We start from the raw sequence: 24285 nt of genomic DNA on the forward strand, positions 1-24285 counted from the left end.
TGGATGTTGTAAATGTAAATCTTGATCATTGTTCTTGTTATGTATAGTCTTACTAGGTTAAATTAAAACTTTTCATTTGTACAAAAAAAGGGGGAAATGATGTGGAATATTATTTTAAATGGGTGAAGATGTGTTACATTTGTTTCTGGTGCATTTGTTTAATGATGTAAGGATGTGTGTCTAATTATGTAAAGATGTGTTACATCTGTTTCACCTTGCCTGCCTAAGGCACCTGATTGGTCTACTAAAAAACTGAATGGCCAATAGCTAGGCAGGAGAGGGATAGGCAGTGCTGCCAGGCAGAGAAAATAAATAGGAGAAATCTAAGCTCAAGAAAGAAGAATGGGGGGAATGAGAAGAGGAGGAGGAGGAGAAGAGAATGATGGAGACACCAGGGGCCAGTCACCCAGCCAGCCATGGAGTAAGAAAGAAAGAAAGACAAATAGAATAAAGAAAGATAAAAAGCCCAGAGACAAAAATATAGAAGTGAATAGGGATAATTTAAGTTAAAAGAGCTAGCCATAAATAAGCTAAACTAAAGTCGGGCATTTGTAACTAAGAATAAGTCTCCATGTCTTTATTTGGGAGCTGGGTGGAATCCCCCCCCCCAAAAAAAAAAAAGAAAGTAAAAGAAAGTCTAGTACAGTGGCCCACCAAAAACCGGAAACAAATGAACAAAACCCCAGCTGGTTCAGCCAAGCATTCTGAAGGGGACAAAAATCTTCTGGACCAAATGTAAGTCAAATTGCTAAACAGTCTTATAAATAAAAAGTCCAGAGCCAGATATTGGGGTAAAATCTGAGAGATCAGAAAAGCAAAAAGAAAAAGCCAGCCATGTTCTTACCACTTGGAAATCCTCCGCCAAAGAGACCTACTTCCTGAATACTCCGTGCCTATATGTCTTTCTGTTCTGTATCTCACTTCCTCTCTCCACCCAGCTACATCATCTCCTGTCTGTCTATACAGACCTCCAGATCTCTATGGTTAGTGCTGGGATTAAAGGTGTATCTCACCATGCCTGGCTCTGTTCCCCAGTGTGGCCTTGAACTCAAAGAGATTGGATGGATCTCTGCCTCCTGAATGCTAGGATTAAAGGCCTTTGCTACCATTGCCTGACTTCTATGGTTAATATAGTAGGTGGCTTTTTCCTCTAATCTTCAGATAAGCTTTATTGGGGTGCACAAATAAAATATCACCACAACCAAATGATTTTAAAAGCTGTGTTCCCTACTGAGCTTTCAAAGGAGAACAGCCCAGGTAGGCCCTTCCATGCAACCTTCTGGGCATCTTGATCAGAGGACCCAACCAAGCCATTCCAGACTCTGGACCCTCAGGTATTAACACAGCAAATACATTGTATTATCAGCTGATAGGTTGGTGGCTATTTATTGTAAAACACTAGAAACCTAATAACTCACAGAAAATATCTCCAAGATAGAGCAACACCTGGGTGGGCCAGTTATCTGTTCTTTACATCATCCTTCATATATCCTTCCGGCCTGCTGCTCTCAGGCTCTATATCTGGGAGTCACCATATGAAATTGCAGGGCATGTTGACAAGTTTCAATGTCCTCCAATAGAAGGAGCATTTTTCCAATTCTGGTTTGCTTTATGAGGACTTTCTCAGGTATGCCGTGGACCCCTATTGTATTCCGGAGCAAAGAACTGCTGAAGAGAGTATTGGCCAAACTAATCCCAAAATGCTCAACCGAAACAGATCTTTGAGGTGTGTGTGTGTGTGTGTGTGTGTGTGTGTGTGTGTGTGTGTGTGTGTGTGTGTGGTAGAGTGGTAGAGCACTTACCTAGTATGTACAAGGCCCAGAGTTCAATGCACTACATTGCAACACTTGAATAAACATTGTCCCGGTCCAAGTCTCAACAAAACAAATCCTTGAATCACTCTATATAGAGGTAGATTTAACAACACCTACCCCCTAAAAAAGGAAGAAAGAAAATAAAAGAAATTAATGAGTTTAGCTCATGGTAAATAACTTTCCTAATCGAAAGAAGAAAAAGAGACATAATTACAAAAAAAAAAATCAAAACTTTGTTTTAAAAAAACCCAACTTAAAGATAGCTGTTGTGAAATGTGAAGCCTGGTGGTGGTGATGATGAATGTCTTTAATCCCAGCACTCTGGAGACAAAGACAGGTGGGTCTCTGAATTCAAGGCCTGTAGACGAATTTCTAAACAGTTTTATTAAATAAGAAGCACAGAGACAAATACAGAGTTAAAACCAAAGAGATCAGAGCAAGAGCCACCTATCTTTAGCTTACCATCAGCAGTAGCTTCCCCCAAGAGAGAGAGACTTCTTCCTGTGTGACTTGTCTTTTTATTACCTTTCTGTTCTGCCTTCTCATTAGCTCTAAACCCAACCACATGACTTCCTCGTCACTACCTGTCTATACAGACCTCCAGGTCTCTATGGTTGGTACTGGGATTAAAGGTTCAGGTCACCACGCTTGACTGTGTCCTTGACCACACAGAGACTCTGCCTGTCATGTGATCAGATTAAGGGCGTGTGCCACCACCAGCGGACTTCGGCTTAATGGCTTGCTTTTACCTCTGATCTCCAGGCAACTTTATTTATTAACATACAAATAAAATCACATTTCAGCACAAATAAAATATCACCATAAAGACCAGCCTGGTCTACAGAGTGAGTTCTGAGACAGCCAGAGTTACACAGAGAAACCCTGTCTTGAAACAAACAAAAAGGATGATTGTTAAGTAAGGTTGCTGGAGACTCTCTTCCAAGTCTATACTTCTGTCAATCATGTCATTCAGCCACTATCCCCATTGTGACTACAGACTACATGATTTTTTTCTTTTTGAGACAGGGTTAAAAGAAGGAGGGAGAAAGGGAAGGAGAAAAGATATGGAAGCTCCAAGATGCTGAAGGAGAAAAGCTATGTACACAACACATTTTGTGAGGCTTGAACATACAGCCCATATCCCCTTGTTGGAAGCAAGCCTCGGTTTCATATGCAAAACGCTGCTTCTCAGCTTGATCTTGTCATCATGACACCTGAGCATTATTCTTCCACAACACGACAGTCATCAGGGTTCTCTCCAGCCTAAGTCCCATCAGGCTCACAGGAGAGACATGTATCCCAGCACATATTAAACTCCTGGGGTTTCATTCCTGAATAATACCCGTTATTTATAATCAAATTTAAATCGTAGTTTGAGCTCAAACAAAACTTTCCTAATTCCACACAGTCTTTAGTTAACATGATGACGGTAGTGAACCAGCGCATCACAAGTGTCTGTCTTCACTTGGCTCACACTGGGGTCAATTACGTCATCCACTCTCAGATGTCTAAATAGAGTGGCAAAAGCTGTATCTACAAGCTGCTGCTTGTGGGATGCTTACGAATATGCAAGCCAAGTTCTCCCTACCCTACCTGTCTACAATTTCATAAAAATCATGAGTGTTTGTAGGTAACATGATTTTTCTTCTACCAAAGAGGTTATAAATAACACAACTTTCTAGTGTTGAATTGCTTTTTTTCTTGTTCCTCTAACTTACAATTCCATGAAACCAAATGACTTGGAGTAGTAACTTTTATCAGCATTCATTGATATTCTAATAAATACCTTGACGGATATAAAACAAAACCCTAAAGTGAACTATAAAGTATTTATGGAGTAGTAAAAGACTCATAATTACCAATGGTTGGAGGCGAAGAGGTGTTTCAGCAGTTAAGGGCACTGGCTGCTCTTCCAGAGGACCCAGGTTCAATTCCCGTCACCCACATCATGGCTCATAACCATGTGTAACTCCAGTCCCAGGGATTATAATGCCCTCTTCAGACCTCTAATGGCATTAGGCATGTATGGGGTACATTAACATACATGCAGTCAAAATCCCCATACACATAATTTTTTTTTCATTGCCAAAGCTTCTATTTTCAATAGATGGCAGTTAAAACAGGGTCACAACTGGTCAAGACACAGAGAAAAGAGACTGTGGAATTCTCAGTCTGAAATAGGACATATATCTCATACCCCTCCTCCCAAGGTTCAGGGCTCATTGAAGAAGAGGGGATGGAAAGAGTGTAAGAAGAGCCAGAGGCAGTTGATGACTGCAAGGAAACCCTGTGTTCTAGGCACAGCAGGGCAGCTGCACGTGCAAACCCACATGTGACAGCATGCACAAGACCTGTGCAAGCTCAAACCAGATCGAATCCCATCATGGGGAGAGGAAATGGGCACTAAGTCCCACCCCTAGCTGAAGAGCTATGGGCAATTGATAACTGTGGGTTGATGGACAGTCCGGTTTCTTTAAGAACATTGACCTGGTAAGTGGATCACACTCCAGTGGACAGTTACACAGCCAAGAACATATGGACAACACAAATTGGACTAATGGGTTTAAAAAAGAGAGGACACAAAGTTGGGTGAACAGGGAAAGGATGGAGCTGGGAGGAGCTGGGGGCATATTGCATGAACATATCAAAGAACTGATGAAAAGCCCTGCAGCCATCATGGAGGAGCCCAGGCCACTGTCGCCACCACTGCTGAAAAACCAAGCCTGAGCCAGAGCTTTGAGAAGGCGTCTGCAGAGAGCCTGCAGTATCCCTGGAAAAACAAAACAAAAAACAAAACACACACGAAAAGGCAGGTCTTACGGGAAGACGCTTTTAAAAGGTGGTCTCACGAAACTGGAAGAAAAGATGGCGGCGCAGATCCACATGCACGAGCATGGATGGCAGACAACGGTGAGACTAGAGACGCGGCAGCAGGCAAGACACATGGCATTACTGAAGCACCGCGGTCACGCCCGGTGACCCACAGAGAGGTCCGCACCAGGACAGGGAGATGTGCGGTGGCCTGGAGCTCTCCGGGAAACATGTCATCACTGTCCTCATCCTACTCACCTGCCTGTGGCACCGAGCCACTGCGGCTGCAGCCTGTGCTGCTTGCCCTGCTGGGAGGAGGAGACAATAGGACAGCCAGGGTGGCTGGTACCAAAGGCAGGGAGGTGTGAGGCGGCCTGAAGCGCTCATGGATTCTGCCCCCCAGATGCCTAGCCACAAGATCACCCTGACTCTGGGCCACAGCGGGAGAGCTGAAACAAGTCTCTGCAGTGGTCCAGTATTTACGGTGCTTTAGAAACCAGAAACCTCGAACCAGAAACAATGACTCCTTGCAATGAATATTTGCAGTAAGATGTTAGGGTGTGTGTGTGTGTGTGTGTGTGTGTGTGTGTGTGTGTGTGTGTGTGTGTGTGTGTGTGTGTGTGTAGGACACACTACACTTTGCAGTTCCACTTCAATGAACAAGTAAGTGATGGAGAGGTGGGAGAGATGGAGGAATGGAGATGACCTGTGTATGGTGGAGAGAGGTGGAACTAGACCCACTGTGGTGGACAGGGGAACATGTTGTTGACAAGTAGGGCCTGCAGGACTGTATGCAGCAGCCTGGAGCTCTCCCAGGTTCTACCCTGAAACGTTCTGCCCAGCTGCACGATCACCCTGACTCTCAGCAATAATGACAAGATGTCCGAGATAGAAAACGGTTCATTTCCTGGATTGGGCCTCTTCAAAAGACCCCAGGGTCTGTGCTGTCCTCAAAGGCTGTCTTGGTATCCTCGATCCATGCTATCGTCAGAGGATGTGCTGATATCCATGCTACCAGAGGCCATGCCAATGTCTGGCCCATGCTGCCGCTGGAGGCCAGGTGGATGTCCATGGTCTGCACTGCCACCTAAAATCATGTGGATGTTCATGGTCTGTGCTCCCATAGGAGGCCATGTGATGTCTGGTCCATGTTACCACGGAAGGCCATGTGAATGTCCATAGAAGCTGCAATGTGACACAGTGAGTCACACAGTAAACATCTTTGTTCATATATCTTTACTTGCAAGTGTTTGTTGCAAAGAGTCATTGGTCAGGTTCTAGGCCTCCAGTTCCTACTACACTATTGATGCTGGGCCCCCCTAGGACTTTCCTTAGATATCCTATTGTTGCCCTGTGTTGTGGGGATCTTGCAGCTTTGGGTCTGTGGGTCGGGTTCCTTCATGTGCTCCAGCAGATCATAGATGGGGTGGATGTTGGGGTGGGCTAAGTCATAAACCTGGGTCTGGGCCTGGGCAGCTGTAAGAAGGTTGGTCTGCCAGATGATAAATGAGGACAGCTCTCTCATGCTTACAACTTCGGGGCTGGCTCACCCACACTTGGACTAACAGGGTTGGCTCTCCTGCTCTTATGACCGCAGGGCCAGCTCTCCCACCTGCCCCAAGTGTTGATGGGTATGTGGAGGCAGGGGGCACTCTCTACCGCTCATGCCACCACAAGACAGAGCACTCTTGATATGGACTCCTCTGTACAGGCTTTTTCTTTTTGGTCACCAACCAGCTCCCAAATCATGACACAGGGACTTCTTATCAGCTTTGAATGCTTGGCCTAGCTTAGGCTTGTTTCTGGCTAGCTCCTTTAACTTAAATTAACCTGTTTCTCTTTATCTACCTTTTGCCTTGGGGCTCATTACCTTTCTTCTGTATATCTTACTTTCACTGCTTCTCTATGTCTGTCTGTCTGTCTGTCTGTCTTCTCGCCCTGGGCATGTCCCTCATTCTCTCCTACTTCTCGCATTCTTTTTCTTCTTCTCTTGCCTAGATTTCTCCTCCTATTTATTTTCTATGCCCGCTTATCCCTCTCCTGCCTACCTATTGGCCATTCAGCTCTTTATTAGACCAATCAGGTGCCTTAGGCAGGCAAGGTGAAACAAATGCAACACATCTTTACATAATCAAACAAATGTATCATAAACAAAAGTAACACACCTTTACACAGTTAAAGTAACATTCTGCAGCAAAAATGAATGTGACACATCTTTACATAGTTACAATAATATTCTACAACTGGGGCTGGAGAGATGGCTCAGAGGTTAAGAGCACTGGCTGTTCTTGTAGAGGTCCTGAGTTCTATTCCCAGCAACCACATGGTGGCTCACAACCATCTGTAATGAGATCTGACACCCTCTTCTGGCATATAGGCACAACACAGTAAACATAATAAATAAATCTTTAAAAAAATATTCTACAACCCTCCTCCCTGTGAAATATCCCCAAATTGAAGGAGAAGTTAACATTCCCTAAATGCTAAAGTCAGAAAATGGTTCACCCCCAGTACAAATGCCCAGTAAACTAGGAATGGGTAGGAATAGCCTCAATAAATGTGACACCCAAAATGTCCATAGCTAACATTACACTCCGTGGTGAAACTAACTTTCCTCTGTGGTGGAGATCAAAATGAGGATGCCTGCCCTTAGCAGTTATGTTTATAATAGTACTGGATGTCCCGGTAGAACAATTAGAGGAGAAAAGAATCCACAGGAAGTCATAAAAGAAAGCCATAAAATCACTATGTTCCAAGTCTAAGGCAGGCAAAAACCCTAAGTATTCAACAAAACATAACTGACTGAACACAAGATACACAAATTCAGAAGAATGTAGAGCTAACTGGCAAATTTTTTGAAATAACTGATATTTACAATGTTTAATGTAGAGCATTTGCCAATATGGATCACATTTTGAGCCACAGAACAACTTGAAAACATAAACTTTATAAAATATGTTCTTTGAACAGAAAGCCATTTAAGAAAGAAAAACCAAAGTACAAATGGGAGTTTAGAAAAGCCTCTGCCCTTGAAAATTAAATTCTATGCTTTGAAATAACTTGCTAGTCACAAAGGAAACTGGAATGTGTTTTCACAAGTAACAATGGTGTCCTGGAAGATTATATGGGACTGCAACTTCTTTCCAATTCCTTCCTTTGTGTTAGAAAATAACTCCTTGTGGAACTTGCCCAGCTTGAGTGGCATATTATCCCACAGAATATGACAAAGGTGTGTTTAGGATCCTCAGAGGTGCGGCTGTAAGAGGTAATGCAGCTTTCCTAGCATCTTCTGGAATACCAATTTGGTGAAAGATAGCCACCAGGAAGTATCTGTGGTAGTCTAAATTAGAGTTGCCCAGCCCCCAATAGCTTTATAAACAATTTCTGGAGCCACCCTCCTAGATTCTTGTGGCCTTGATTTACCTTCCTGATTTAGTGTGGGGATCACATGGAATCTTAAGACCTTCCTTTTAGCCAAGTCTCAAAGCTTGATCAGGTCTGCACTGGGGTGGAGAACAATTTTAGATCTCAGAACAAACTTTCCAACATATTTTGATCATGACAAGAATACATTTATTTTGAGTCCCAGAAAAGATACTAAGGCACAAATGAAATAAGTTTCACAACGCAACTTTTGCTACATATGATATGCTGACATTCTGTGTTCTGTTATTACCTATTCAGTTGCATGAAACAAAAAGTGACATTGCATGATGTCACAGTCTACTAATGGGCAGAGGCCACATGGGAACCTTGCAGGATGAGCTTCATCTCAGGGACCCTATGGCAGAGAGAATAGAGATGGCCCTCTCTTGCCAAGTCCACACCTGGGAGTATGTGTCAGTTATAAGAAGGCATGATGTTAATAGCCATTTTCTAAAATATGCAGAAGAAAGCTCAAAGGAGAGGTCTTTGTTTCTGTATCTATGATATTCTACAATCATCTGGAAGGTTCCTCACAGTGACCTTTTCTAAGCAGCACAGAGCTGTTCCTCTAAGTGGAGAATCCCAAGGATGTCTTGTGAGTGCTCCCAAATGCTCTGCGTCATTCCCAGGACTTCAGTGGGCATTCTTGGAGAAGGAAGATGGTGAGTTGGTTCTGTGACAAAATGGGGAAGAAAATGCTGTGTAGCATTTTCTCAGCATCTGATTGGACTGTCCTGTGACAGGTAGTGGTGATACAGGGCTACTGAATGTACCATATTTCACCACAGAGCCCTTGTGTTGATAAACCCTGAAGTTCTGGAGAAGTCAGTTGCAGGAGATACTTTCCTAAGAGATGGCTCTCTACTTCCTCACTAGCTGGAAGCAGACATGAGCAATGTACTGCTTCATACCAGCATGTGCTAAGCCCGGGGCAGGGAGGGAAGGAAGCTTACCTCTGTTAATATGATGAAAAAGTAATGGAACCTATCATCTCAAGATCCCACTGGCTTAATTGTCCTTTACAGTTGTAACTGTTCAAAAGGAGCCACAGTAGTCTATGACATGAAGTCATTTAGACACCCGCTGAGGCTGTCCAAACTGTGACCTGGGAGCAGAGACACTGAATCAGTGAGTGACCTGAGCTAACTCTCCAGTTCTGAATCCTTCTGTAGGGTGCCATTCACACACAATCCCTGTGTCGGCCAGGACAGAGGACCTCTACAAATATGTTTATGTTGTAAAGCATACACTTTTAAATATGTATTTTCATTTTAGTGTGTGTGTGTGTGTGTGTGTGTGTGTGTGTGTGTGTGTGTGTGTGTGTATACAGGTGCCAAGGAGGCTGCAAATGGGAGTGGGCATTAGATCCCCTAGTGCCAGAATTACAGGCTGTTAGTTACTCTATGTGGGTGCTGGGGCCACCTTTGGAATTCTTAACCACAACTTTGGAAACCACTTTAAAATATGGCTTATAGGGCTGGAGAAATGCCCTAGTGAATAAATGTGCATACTGTTCCTTCAAAGGACCCAAATTGGGATCCCAGCACCCAGTGCCCCAAGTTTGAGCCCTGGATCCCACACAATGGAAGAACAACAACTCAAGTTGCCCTCTGCCTCCACATACAGGCTGAGGCATAGGTGCACTCTCCCTAGCAATGAATTGAAGACATACGTTCAAAAAGAATTTTCAATGCATTGCTTTTCATCCACTGACTTTTACTTTGCTGTAAGCCCTGGACCTCAGTGGGTAGGAAAATCAGAACCAGACTCAAATCGAGCCACAGAGCACCTGTGTGGTAAGTCCAAGTCCATCACCAGTGAGACAGCTTGGGGTTGGGACAGTGAGTTGCCATACACTATGAAGAGTAGTTCTAAAACATTGTTCCTAAACTAACTGATTCACTTCCAAGCTAGAGAAAGGCGAGACCCCTGAACACGAGCACCTAGCTGGAAATCGTAGTTGCTTCTAAAAATGTTTGCACCCTTATATGGGAATTAAATTAATTACTGGACCCAGACTCATCGTTTTCTTGCCTTCTATAATATACTACATTTATATTCCAAATAATAAAAATAAGCCCCCCTCCGCCAATCTCAGAAGTGATGGCCTTTAAACAGCATCTCTCTGTGACAGGCTCTTAACTACAAAACGAGCAACCAAGTTCCTAGAGAAGAGAGAACAAATGAGGAACTACTAGATGTCCCGGCCACCCCAACACGCTGAGTGAGGTGGAATCCCAGAATGCGAAAGTGAGCATAGATAAGGGAAACTAAAAAGACTGACGGTTGCTCTTCATACCTTGTTTTAAACCCACAACAAAACATGCTGGGCGTTTCTTCACCAACTTGTAAAATTTCAAACACTCATTGCAGGTCTTCTTAACACAACCTCCCCTCCGTCATCTTCCGTTTTCTTATAAACCCGTGTCTGTCAAGTCCTAGAACTGTTTTATGTGTGATGGTGAGGGCATCGTATTTGGGGAGCCAGCAGTATCCTCCCCTTATCTCCACTTCTACAGATATCCCCCACGCCCGCTCCCCAGCCTGAGCTGTCTCGTCAGAAGCAGTTTCCAGATAGCTGTTCTGTACTTCTTGGAAATGAGATTGGAGAGGATGGGGTTGTTGAACGCGCCCAGAGAGAAAAGCTGCAGAGCGACAATGGTAGCTAACGTATTGAGAGAAGCTCATCATCTGGGAATCTTCAGTGTTCATGTAAATGATTCTGCCAGTATGGAAAGGCAACCAACAAGCTATGAACCACCGCCACCGTAAAACAAAACACAGGCGCCGGACTTGGCAAACTCATTCAAATAAAATAAAGCCCCACCTGTCCCCTGTACCTGGATGGGTAAGTAACAGCAACATGAGTTAGAAGCTTTACTTAAACAGATCATCATGCTAGCCACTCCCCTCCCCCGCAAAAAAAAAAATAAATAAATAAAAAAAATCAGATCGTGAACTGCATTGATGTTTGCTTTCTAACTGTACACTAGGATCACAAATGTGTAAGCACAATTCCACACCAGAAGGGGCCCCACAAGTGGTTTTGGCTTCCGCTTCCGCTTTAGAAATATGTTCTGGTTCTCTCTAGAAATGATTCTCAGCAGTTCTGAAGAGTTTTAGTTATTTGTTTTGGTTCGCTTTAGTCTCCAGAATAATTTAACATAGAGTAGAATCTTCAGCAATCAAGCTCATCTTCTCAAGGGAACTGGGAGTAACGCCAATTACGAACCTATCAGAGACTGAGCGAGCTCCCAGTTACCCATCCTGGATCGCAGCGACTTTGGAAAACGTTCACTATCTCCGGGTTCCCGCCCCCCACCCTAAGGGCTCAACGTGATCCCCTACTTTCACTGGGAAACAAATCTACAGGTGAAGGAGCAAAGCTGATGTGCCCAACAGTGTTTGGAGAGGGGGTTGGTATCACCTACTCAGGACAAGGACCCCTTCGCGCCTTGGTCAGGCCTCCCCGGGGGACCGGCTTTTCCACAGCTCGCATCCGATGAGCCCATAGAGGATGCTGAGGCACAGGAAGGGCAGGAAGAAGTTGGCAGTGGTGACCCACAACATGATGCTCAGCTCCTCGAGCTGCGCGGCGCTTGGATCGCACTCACCGATAACAGCGCTGCAGCCTCCACAGCCTCGGTTTCGAAAGATGGCAGGGACAGCACTGGTGTCCACGAGGACCCGAGGGGCAGCGGGACCCGGGTCGAGGGGTTGACCTGCAGAGAGGCCGGGGAGGACATCCTGCTGGACGCCCACCAGAAAGAAGAAGGGCCCTGCTGAGAGCAATGCCACTACCCAAAGCGCGGCGATGAGCGGCTCTGGGTGACAAGGACGACCCGTGCTCGTAGCGGACGGCAGATTGCCAGGTAGCACTCAACACTGAGTGCCTGTCGCGTGCAGCAGCGTGGCATGGGTGCAGCCCTCGCCCAAGTAGAGAGACAGGCGCCAGAGAAGTGTCCCGAACACACAGGGCCTCTAGCGCCACAGATGGTACAGGTTGAAAGGGAGCCCAAGCTGGATGAGCAGATCGGACACCGCCATGCCGCCCAGGTACAGGTTGGTGGTGGTCCGCAAGTCGCGGTAGCGCTCCATCAGCAGCACGGTCACCAAGTTGCCGCTCATACCCAGGGCGAACAGGCTGAGGCACACCGAGGTCACTGGCATCAGCGCCCCCAGGGGAAATGCCAAGCAGTGGGGCTCATCACACAGCTGCAGCGCGCCCCACAGCGGTTCCCCCGCGCCCAGGACGGTCGCTGACATTCCAGGTCATGGCTGTGGGTTGCCTAAGTGCGTTCATTGCCCTCACCACAAGGTGGTGGGTGGGAACCCGGAGTGCATTGTCCCCGGGAGTGCAGTGAGATGCGGGTAGCCTCCGCCTCCGCACGTGGCCAGCCCCCAGCTCCAGCCTGGACACTGTCTCCCAGTCCCTAGGTTTTGCAGGGCGTTCCCTCGCGACACTGACCGCATCTTAGGAGCCCTGAAGGGTCTTCTGAGGGGCTAAGCCCAGGTACTGCGTCCTGAAGGTGGGAGAGGGCACCTGCTATCAGGAAGCCGCCATCCTAGCTAGAAAGAGAGCAGTCCAGGCAGGCATTGGAGCCCTTTCTGGGTCTAGTATTGGTCCTGTGACAGAGCTGCTGCCTGGCCTTGAAAATGTCTCACATCTGGTCCCTGCACAGTCCTTACACCTCTGTAAGTTTACAAATGAGGGTGGAGGGTGTGCATCAAATTACGGATCCCTCAAATCTACAAACAAGATCGTTAAAAACAACAAAAACTTACCCCTAAGAACCTGGGTTTGTGTACACTTAAATGCTTTCACACTCTATGTGTTTTTAAACTGAAAACACAAAAGACTATGCCAAACTTTTGAAAGAACAAAAATTTAGGAAAAGGTGAAAAAGGTGTTATGAGTCAGCTTCTTGTAGTCTCTCACAATAGCCGAGGCTTCCGACTCATCGGGCTCTGTGTTGTCAACCTAGTCCTCGTGGGCATGGACCAAGCGGTGTTCAAGTATTTAAGGTCCACTAGAACTTGGACAGCCCACTCAGCTCCACTCCCTGTCTCCCTCTCCATCACCCTCTCCTAACCCTGGCCTTTCTCAACAGCCCTTTGGCCAAAGCCTTTATCTTCGCAAACAAACTGGAGTCTAGCAAAGCTTTTCATTCATTCTGTTGTGATTTAAACTTTCAATCTTGAACTGGTGAGATGCTCAGGGAGCAAAGGCCTTTGCTGCCAGGCCTGGAGATCTGAGTTCCATCCCTCCATGTAGAAGGAGAGAACACTCTTTGCAAGTTGTCTTCTGGCATCCACATGCATTGTTGTGGCACACAAATGTGTACATATGCAAAAGTCAATGTAAGAAAGGTGAAAAAATTAAGTCACCGTGTCTTCAATAAATAAATGTAAAAAGAAATTAAAATAAAAAAATTGAACCTCTCCTCCCCAAGTTCTTCCTTCTCTTTTAGACCTGAAATTCGGGACAAATGCCTTCTGCCCTTGCTTGCCTTGTATATTCAAGAAGCATGGCCCTTATGAGGGCTGTTTTCTATCATTGCTTTCTTGCTGTTCTAAAGCCTACCTCCACCAAACTGCACCAGAACCCCCTTCTCCAGACCTCATTGCTCACTTTTGTTCCCTGAGGCTCAGCTGCCTCCCTGTCTCCAGTAAGCAAAGCACTGGGACAAATCACACCTCCCCGATGACCTTGGCCTCTTGGACTGCTGACTTCATTTCTATCAATGGCCAACCAGGCCCCTTACCCCAACTCCCGTTATTCCCAACTGAACTTATTCCTATCCTAAGGTTTCGGGAGCCCACCTCTACCTTGCCGACGACTGTGCATCCCTGTTCTTGCCTGGCTCTTTGCAGCTCACTTTTCCTCATGGGTATTCTGGTAATCCTTTACCCTGTTTGGGTCTTCTGTCTTTTCCTTGTCTCTCACCTGCCTCAGGTCCTCACTTTCTTCCCTTTCCCAACTTAAATTTCACGAGCAGCGACACCCTCAGTGTCCTTGCCTTTATCTTCATCAACACCCCATTCCACCCAGAGCACAGCCACCTCTCTGGTTAAGCTGTGCTCCGCCTACACCATGCATGCTCCCACTTTGCTGCCTTTCACTGAAAATGCATACCTTTAGCAGGACTTAGCTCAGTGGTTCTAAACTTGTGGGCTGCAACCCCTTTGGGGGTGGGGTTAAAGAATCATTTCACAGGGATCACATATTTACATTACAATTCATTTACTCTTTTGTTTTTATTTTTGTTTTTCAAGACAGGGTTTTCTGTATAGCTCTGGCTGTCCTGAAATTCGCTCTGTAGACCAGGCTGGCCTGGAACTCATAGTAATCCACCTGCCTCTACCCCCCAAGTGCTGGGATTAAAGGCATGTGCCACCACTGCCCAGCTACATTACAATTCATCACAGTAGTAAACTTATTTATGAAGTAGCAATGAAATAATTTTATGGTTGGGGATCACCACAACGTGAGGAACTGTATTAGGGGGTCCCAGCACTAGGAAGGTTGAGAATCACTGCCTTAGCTTCTCCCCAACATTCACCACCAGAATACTTACCTTCCCTACCTCAGTTACTCCCTCACTCTTCAGACTCCTGCCCTGAACCTTCCTCTCCATTAACCCTCAGTTCCTCTCCCTCTCACTCTGGGATGGTGATCTTGCATCCAATTTCTCTGACAAAACAGAAGTAATGGGAAGGAAATGTCTATATTGTCCCACCACCACACCATCCTGCCTTCCTTCCTCCACTAGACAAATGAATAAGCCTTGTTGCTGGAGTCAGCTTGACCTCTTTAAGCATCCCATCACTTAATCAATTCCCTTCCTCTCCTACATTGTATATTTTTTTTTCTTCTGAATCATTTCCAAATCTTCAATAAAGTTCAAGAGTTTATTTTCAAGTCTCCCCTCCCCTCCCTCCTTCCCAGGCTTTCGAAGAGACAATGTAGTGTCTTCATCTATAATTGATGTTTTCCCCTAAGCTTTCAGTAGCAGGGCAGCAAGATGAAGCAGCCAGAGTACTGCAGGGTGCAGCTTGGGCAAATGAACAGAAGGTCCAGTAAGTGTTTTCTTGGGTTGCCTTTGAATCCCTAAGGATCTAGGCATTGGGGGTTAGGACAGGTGGCTTAAAGGTCTTTGTGTAGTTAGAAGACAAGGGTACCTAACTGTGTTCTTGGTGGCATGGGCTGGCACTGGCTAGACTGTATTTCCATGTCCCCTTCTCCCTTGTCATGAGTTGTCTCTGGCCTTTCCTGGACTCATAACACTTGGGCTGCCTGGGCTTCCAATCTCTGAGTCTCTCATTTCTTCCACTCTGCTCTGCAGCTTGGAAGGCTAGTCCTACTTCTGCTGAAGGTACCCCGATTCCTTTGCTCATCCACTAGTGTCACCTAAGAAGGCTGTTTCAAGTGGCCACCACATCAGGTGTGTAGTGTAGCCCTAGTCTGTGTGTGCCTTCCATTCAGGTATGCAGGTATCCCCTTCTCCATTTTCTCTAGAGTATTATAAACGTACTATTCAGCTCACTTGGCTATTCATTTAATAAATATATCAGCATCTGGTGCACCAGAAGGCAGGGTTTTTAATCTATTGCGCCCAGAGCTGCTTCTCTGCTGTCTGGATTGGCACATCTCAGAAAATGAGAATTTGGTAAATATTTGTAAGATGTCTTTGATAATCGCCTATCACTAGTCGGGTGAATCACTGATAGGGAGAGATGAATCACAGTGACTTTGTTTTTGTTTTGACAGCAGGACTATGGTGAATTTCAAACATTGGCTCAGTCCTGAGGGTGTAGCTGAGCCTTGCTTATTGACATTCTGTGGTCTAAGAACTGACCAACTTTACATGGTAGTTCCAGAGCCACGTGCCAGCAGGTCATCTGACGAGGGGGCTTTTTGAGTGGATCGGGGCTGCAGACATCTCTCCTCACCTAAGCATCTCTCTTAGTATTTGTTGGGGGCAAGAATATATGCAGGTCTGGCCCTGCTTTTCAGACCCTGCGTTTCTGAAAGCAAGAGGGTCAAGCCCCTAATAGGCTTCTGGTGTGTCAGGAGGCCTAAGAGGCCTCCTAGGCTGAGATGTCCTGATTACAAGAGCTAGTGCACGCTGTTTGAGCCCTTGCATATTTTAACTCAATCTTTAACAGCTTAGGGTAATAGCCTCTTAGTAACCTCATATGAGCCAGAAAGGTTGGGGCTGCACAGTCCACTGGTAAAGCCACTGAGCACTGTAGTCTCCTGCTGGGCGTTGTAACTTTAGCAGATATAGGGAGGGCTTAGTCTTTCAGAAACTAAATTATGAGGGTAGGTGAGAAAGGCTTTAGGGAATGCCCACAACTTGAATTTCACCGAAAACTTGAGACTTCACAGGTTTGGCCTCTTCTCCACAGAAAGGCAGTTATCTGAGGCAGTCCTAGGAATGTGAGCAACCACAGCAACTGACACATTTTGTAACATATCTGCTACTTATCTGCATGGTCCTGGGCCTGGGACACATGAAGCTGGGGCTTTACTACTGAGCTAGGATATCCCCAGTCCACACTTTCTAACATTTTAACAAACCAGATTTGGTAAATTTCATGTTATGTTTCAGGTTTTCAGTACTTCCTGTAAAGCAGGAAAGGTGTGGCAGGTCTGGGTCCCTATCCCTCAAAGGCTGCCACCTGTGGACTGGTGTCCACTGTGTGTGTACCCAAGTTCTCTGCACCCTCAGGCATATCCTGAGGTTTCTGTGTAAGAACACCTGTGTGCCATGCTCAAGGGACAGCTTACTGAGGTATTTCCCCTAGCATGTGGGTTTCAGGGATTGCACTCAGGTCCTCAGGCTTGCCTGCAAGTGCAGTCCACCTTACCAGTTCCAGAAAAGGCATCTTAAGCAAAAGGCAGAGACAGCAAAGCTGGCTTTGGAAGAGGAACCTGGCAGAGAAGACTTAGAGCTCGCTTCTCCCTAATAAACCTCTAGGATCTGACCAGGATGTGGGCTCAGGTGTGGCCAGGGCTACCTACGACACAGCTTCCTGTCACTGCAGTGAATGCTCACCTCAGCTCCCCCTGGGGAAAAGAGGCAGGCTCAGTGTGGCCAGGACAATGGTAAGCTCACCCCATTCCCCACGAGATGAAAAGCTGCCACTACCTAAACATCTGAAGGGGCAGCTGTAAATTCTGACAGGTTGATGACCACTATTATGTATATTTATTTTGTCAATTCTTCTTCCTGAGTTGCTTCTAAGACCACCAGGGGAAAACTGGGCATGTTGGTTGCACATATATGATTCCAGCACACTGCAGATGGAGGAAGGACAGGAGTTCAAGGCTAGCCTGGGCTACATGATAGATAATCCCATCTCAAAAACAAAAAGAACACAAGGGAGAAAATGCTGACTTAGACGAAAGGATTAAAACATGACAGCATCACCTTTTTTGATGGTAGAGGATCACTTCTGGTTTTAAAACAGTTTTGTGTGCCTGCCTCCTTGGACCAGCACACGTGAGGTCTCTCTGCAGATAGACCATCTATCTGCTCCACATTGGTGAAAAGTACTTGTGTTACAAACTAAGTCCTGGAAAGCTCAGGCTAATGTATAAAATATCCCTGTCCAATGTATTCAAAGCCAAACAGGCGACAGGTGCAGGGCAGTAAGGGACTCTGATGTTCTCTTCTTTGTTTGGTACTGTGGAGTGATGATGGTTCTGGTCCAGGACCTCCCCTTCCTCAGCCTAGACTTTAAGCTTCACTGTGGCACCACACACATGGCACAGTGGCGATTAGAGATTCATCAAAATAGCAATGGACTCTAGAGGAGGCCTGTGGGACTGTTAGTGGGGGATGAGGAAAAGCTGAGCTGTTCAGTGGAGCAGACCCAACAGCATCATAAGTTAGGTTCTGGGCTTCTGGTGGTGGGAAAGCCTTAACGGATGAGGAACTCAAGACAGGGTTTTTATTTCTCCTGGGCATTTTTTTTCCCTCTATTTAGAGATTCTTGCTATGTTGCCCAGTGTGGCATCTAACTCCTAGGCTGAGATGATCTTCCTGCCTCAGCCTCTCAAGTAGATGGGACTAGAATTTTTCCTCTTTTTCTTTCCAATGAGAAGTTATACCAAAATCACCTTTTATTTTTTATGTAAAGCATACAAGACACGTAAGGAATTGTACAAGGTGAATTCATTAGGACAAAGCTTCTAAACTCTTTTCTTTTGAGGCAGGGTCTCACCACATAGCCCTGGCTGGCCCGGATCTCTCAGACCCACTTATATTTGCCTCTTGAGCACTGGAGTAAAGCTTCTAATTTCACTCTTGAGTCTACTGGACTCTTACTTGAATAATTAGTCTGTGTCCCCTCAGGCTGAAGCTCAGATACCATGGGGAAAACTGTTGGAAGCCCCTCGGAGAGAGGGGATATTTCACTTTCTTACAATAGGCAGCAAATGATGAACTGTGTATGAACACAAAAACATATCTCAAAAAAGAATGATACAACTTTTATTTTCCATGGATTTTACAGATACTTTTGCTACATATTTATGTATTCTTATGAGATTATATTTTCCACTTGTATGAAGCTCAACCTTATACAATTTTAAGGTGATATGTTTGGTAGTGTATTTATAATCTTTAAAAAGTTGAGTTTTTGGAATGTACAGTGTATGAGGTAAAATCAAGATTACATTAAAAACCGTTTTCTCCTCTGCACTAGCTTTGCAGCGAGGCTCAAATGGCGAGGACACTATTAAATGACATTTACTATCAAAAATAGGCGTTCATTTGAATTACTATGAAAAACATAAGCCACTGTGTGGCACATTTTACCATTTCAGACATTCAACTATATAGAAATCTCTGGGCTCTTACACTCAAGACTCATTTGTACTGCCAAACGTGGCACTTTGAAGAAGTTTCTAGAAAACAATCGTAATCGCAGTTGTTTGGGGGACAAGTCATCACCCTATTCATAAGAGATTAAATAAAATGTAAACATACAGTATATTATAGTGACAGAGTTTTCTTACCACTTGGAGAGGCCAAGTTTATCCGTTTCTTTTTTTGAACAAAGGTTAATGTTTTTTCTACAGCGCAGATCATTTGACATAAAACAATTACAATACATGCCCATTCTATTACAAGGGAAATTCTTCAGAGATCTTCAAAGCACAAAACATACATTTCTTTTTGACAGACAGAAGTGCTTAATAATCACTAAAATGCAAAACTCAGCAACTAAAAATTAGTGATTCTCTATTCTAAAATTCAAATAATAAATTAAAGAAGCTAGTTACAGATGTCTACAGATAACAGATGCGATAAAACAAAAATTTCATATAAATTCATTGCAGACTGTATTATTACTGGCAGTCATTGACATCGAGGCGAGATGTACAATGTGATACAACAAAATTCAATCTGATCATCCAACAACTCACAAATGCAAGCTCACAAGACATTAATGAACTATGCAATTTGCAAAGTGCTCTAATGCAACGGTACCCACATGCAATCAACAATTTGGAACAGTATCCAAAACAGACATTATACATTAAACATTAGTTTCTCAAGAAAGCAGCTTGAAGTTTACTGGTGCAAATTAATTTTGTCTTCAGATTTGGTACCCCAAACAAAAAGGTTGAGTTTGATTAGAAATTCTGATGGCAACGGCAGTAGTTATAGGAGATGCTGCAAAAACCATTGGGAGTCCTTCAAAGTCAGCCTAGATCAGGTGATGAGTGTGGACATGTGTCTCCTTACCTGACAGTCTGCACACAGCCCTTATGGACATGTATGCACTTATACACATACACAGTTTAAAAGACCAGTAAGTTACTATTTAAAAGTTCTCTGTTCTCAAATCCCAAGAAGAGGTACTGTTTAAGTAAAGATCAATATTTCTGGGTCTGTGCTTTCTTGGACTCAATTGTGAATTCACGTGTATGTGTAAGGAGAACTCCACACTCACCCAACAGGAAGCTTCTTTTTCTCACTCAGATTCCTTCATCCAGTTCTTGTTTGCAAAGCCCTCCAGTTATTCATCAAAATCTCACTTACCAAACAATTAAGACAAATGAGGAGGTAGAAATATAGCACTAGATTGCTTTCACAGCATCAGACTTGAACAAGTTTCGTAGAGCATGTGAGTGTAAATTCTAGTCAATTTGAAATTTTCACATGGCAATCATTATCGAAACAAACAGATGTGGTTATCACTGTTACACTCATGCTAACTGGTCAAAACACTCATAAATGCTGCCTTTTAGAAAGTTTGTCCTACTAGAAGGCATATTCAAGGGGGGTGGGGAGGATTTAAAAAAAAGGAAAAAGGGGGGTAAAAAAAAGTCCCATCCAAAGAACAAAACAAAAAGCCCTCCCCAAACTGATGTTCCTGTGGCTGAATTCTCATGAAGTGCCAGCCTTTGCCTAACAACATGAGCACTGAAAATGCCCAAACCATGTTTCAATATAGTCTCAATGCCAGTGCTAAATGCCACCATTTTGTAAAAGCAATACAGAAATAATTTTAGTACATGACAAAATAAAATGTAATACAGTGTTAAAAATAAAGATATATTTTCACTTGATTACAAAGTACTGAATGATAAAGGCAATCAGAATGGAGAAGAAAGCAAACACCACCAGGATGACGGCGGCACACTGCTCGTCACTGAGAGTGCGCCGGGTCCGCACGCCGTCCACGGCGTCTTTGTTGGCGCTGGCCAGCGGCTCTGTCCTCTGGGAGATGAAGAGCACTGTGGTGCTGTAGGGACCTACCAGGTCCTGGTGCCCCACAGGGTCTTGGCATTGGCGAATGGCACACACTCGAAATCGATATTCACAGTTCAGCTGAAGGCTGGAATACCGGAATGAAGTATCAGGGCCCTTGTAAATCTATTAAGGAAATATTGGAAAAAGAATGGAGTATGAAGCCTGGTCAGAAAATATTAGCCCAGCCATGTTCTGGAATTATTTTAGACGCCGAAAGCTTCTGAGTATCACTGATTTCATCTTTGTGGACGTGTGATGTGTGGACACTTGCATGTGCTGACCAGAGGGCAACACTGTGTCTTACCGTCTTCAGTCACTCTCTACTTTATCCATTAATATTTCTGAGAGTCTCTCAGTGAACTTGTAGCTGGCTTGATGGTTCTGTGTCCACCTCCCAAGCACCAGGATTTCAGGCACATGCTGCTGCACCTGGCTGTAATGTGGAAGCCAGGGTTCACACTCAAGGCCTCAGCTTGCGTTGTAAGCACTTCCCCAACCGAGCCACCTTTTAGCCTCATTCTGTCTTTTAAATGACATTTTAAAAACACCCATCCATTAAAGTACTTGCCTGTGTGCTGCAAATGTGAGATGTGAGATCTGTCCTCACAGTTTACAAGTTACAGAGTAATCAAATTACAGAAATAAATTCCTGCTGGGGCGTCAATTAATTAATTATTGTTTTTACTTTGGGCTCCCCCGCCCAACGCCCCCATTTTATCTTCAACTGAGTATGATAATATGGTGAGGGAAGAAAGATCCTCAACAAATGGCTTGAGGGTGACAAGTGACAAGGAGTAGCAGAGAGAGAGAGAGAGAACGAGAATATATTAATTGAACTAGTTAGAAACTTTTTTTTTTTTTTTTTTTTTTGAGACAGGGTTTCTCTGTGTAGCCCTAAGCTGTCCTGGAACTCAGAGATGTGCCTGCCTCTGTCTCCCACTGCCAGGATTAAAGGTATGCTCTACCATGACTGACCCTAAATTTAGTATTTTTTAACTCAAAGAGTCCACCTTAGTAGCTGTGGCATTAAAAGTGTTTAAGGAGTTCTCATCATGAAGTTGTGTAAAGGACCGTAAAAGGAGTTGGGCTCTTGCTGTAAAATAGGGCTACACAAGTTTCTTAATTAGAAAGTAAATACAGTCAAATCTTCTACTGAAAACAAAAACTAAAGATTAAAAATATGTACATATAAAATGGTATCTTGACACATACCTGTTTGAATTCTGAATCTTTTCCCACCATAACTTGAAGATTATAAATAACTGGGTCTCCTTTCATTGGCTGTAAATATTCCCATGTAATTTCACAAACGTGATCATTTATTTTCTCTATTTTGGGCGCTAGATGAAACAAGCATAAGATCAACTTCATCTGATTTAAATTGGGACATTACACAGATACTTGTTTTAATCAAAATCAACAAATTATTAAAACCAAGTTATAAATTAGTGAATTTTTACAATAGGTATATAAAGTAATTTAAAAGAACAATGACAATCTTTATGACGCCATGAGACACTAATTTGGATAAGGGAGTGTAGACAAATTTCTAACCGGTCTTATTAAAAAAAAAAAAAAAAAAAAAAAAAACAGAGAGCCAGATATAGGGGTTAAAGCCTGACAGCGATCAGAGGAATAACAACCACTAGCTAACCTCACCACACTAATTCTGCAGCTTCCAAATGGGAGTTACTTCCTGTCTACCCACACCTACACGCCTTGCTGTTCTGCTATCTAATTTGCTCTCTCTGTTCAGCTACATCACTTCCTCTTCCTGCCCAGTTCTGTCATTTCCTATTTGTCTGTACAGACCTCCAGACCTCCATGGTTAACTAGTGTTGGAATTTAAGGCGTGTGCCACCACACCTGGCCCTGTTCCAGTGTGGCCTTGAACTCACAGAGATCCTGCCTGCCAAGTGATAGGATTAAAGTTGTGTGCTAACATTGCATGACTTCTGTGTTGTGGCTGGCCTTTTCCTCTGATCTCCAGGCAAACTTTATTTATTAAAGCATAAATAAAATATCACCACATTTCAGTACAGATAAAATATCACCCCAAGTGAGCACGTGAATGGTGCAGTGAAACTCATCAACACCAGACAGGCTAGCTCCAAACAGTTGTGCTAGCTGGTCTGCTTAACAAATTACTCCCAGTGCCTGATGCAGGACACTGTCCCAGCAGTCTCTATCACTAGTTCTCAGACTGCAATGACTTTTCATCTCTTTAGATAAATACACAAAGTACAATCATTTTAAAACGAGAGCTACTGCAAAGTTAAAAGTATGTGTATAGTGTGTATGTACATGAGTATGTGCTTTGTGTGTGAAACCAAGCTATATAAATATTTGTCTTTCTTAGAGGGAGACCTGGCTCCCACAATCTGAAATATTTAAATGACCAGAGTTTGTGATATTTATTCTTTAAATAACAAGAGCAGGAATGGCAAATGAACCTAATTAAAATCACAACTTATTTATTCAATTTAGTATTTTATGCTAGATCATTAAAAAGATCAGTGACTTTTCTGACTATTAGTGTAGCACATAAAACAGTTTGGATGACTGAGTGGAAGTCTTGGCACATGCTTTGTCTATGCTTTTATATAACTGACGGGGAGACACTGAATGCTAAACTTTAATCAGAATAAAGCACTCACTAAAGAAGATAACTTCAGGGGGTATAAGTTACCTTTCAAGGCATAGGGGACAGATTTTGGTGTGGTGAAAACATACTCTTGGGAGAGAGGGCCTTCCCCAGCTTCATTACAAGCTTGTATGCAGAACTTGTAGGAGGTGGACTCATTGAGTCTCTGTACTTTGTACGTATGACAAGGCCCTCTGTACAGCGAGACAAACCTGAAATAGAAACATCAACTTTACAACAACACATAAGAATGTTTGAAAACACACTACAAGTGTATAACTGGGCATGTTATTTTATTTAGGAACAAGTGGCTCCAAAACCTCAACCTCAGAAATAATTGACAATTAGGTTTTCCATCAGATAACGGACACCATGGATGGAGCTCTCCCAATCTGACTTGATTTACAGAAAAATATTTCCCTCATCTAATGCCCAGCCATCCTAAGTTTTTTCTCAGGCTCTGGTACAGCTGTGCCTCTGCCTGCCACCTTTTCTCTTTATACTTTAAAGGCATCAGAACAACATGAAGGCACTGCTTTTACTATGAGTTATTTCTAATCAAGTCATAATCATACAGTTTGTTATCTACAGCATGAACTTGAGCTATGAGATAACCCGCACTTATATTTCTCGTTTTCATTTGAAAAAGGGGGAGGGGGAGATTCTTAATTCACAGGTATAATTTTAGCTACTTTAGTAACATTTAGAGATTTAGATAGTACTATGAGAGACTACATAATTTTAAGTAAATCATCCATGAACTATAAATTAGGTAGATGTTATAATTATACATATTTTCCCTACTATATTACTTATA

At 43.9% G+C, this 24285-nt stretch overlaps 2 protein-coding genes across 12 annotated transcripts in view; both read right to left on the minus strand.

The window, feature by feature from the left end:
• Window positions 1-10357: 10357 nt before the first annotated feature.
• On the minus strand, window positions 10358-12354 carry Mlnr (motilin receptor). Its single transcript, XM_076544044.1, is given in 6 exon segments — window positions 10358-10711; window positions 10713-10843; window positions 11483-11869; window positions 11872-11944; window positions 11946-12300; window positions 12302-12354. Coding segments are annotated over 6 exon segments (1146 nt in total). The 3' UTR covers window positions 10358-10564.
• A 6177-nt stretch (window positions 12355-18531) lies between these two features.
• Window positions 18532-24285, minus strand: part of Fndc3a (fibronectin type III domain containing 3A) — a 155102-nt gene continuing 149348 nt past the window's right edge. For all 11 annotated transcript variants that reach the window (XM_076545351.1, XM_076545349.1, XM_076545348.1 and 8 more), the window contains 3 exons: window positions 23514-23680; window positions 22037-22164; window positions 18532-20947 (listed from right to left, as the gene is read on the minus strand). In XM_076545351.1, the coding sequence (XP_076401466.1) occupies window positions 20633-20947; window positions 22037-22164; window positions 23514-23680 (610 nt within the window). In that variant the 3' untranslated portion in view covers window positions 18532-20632. The remainder of the gene's footprint in view (window positions 20948-22036; window positions 22165-23513; window positions 23681-24285) is intronic.

Source organism: Peromyscus maniculatus, chromosome 9 (genome assembly GCF_049852395.1).
Source record: "Peromyscus maniculatus bairdii isolate BWxNUB_F1_BW_parent chromosome 9, HU_Pman_BW_mat_3.1, whole genome shotgun sequence".
Lineage (NCBI taxonomy): Eukaryota > Metazoa > Chordata > Mammalia > Rodentia > Cricetidae > Peromyscus > Peromyscus maniculatus.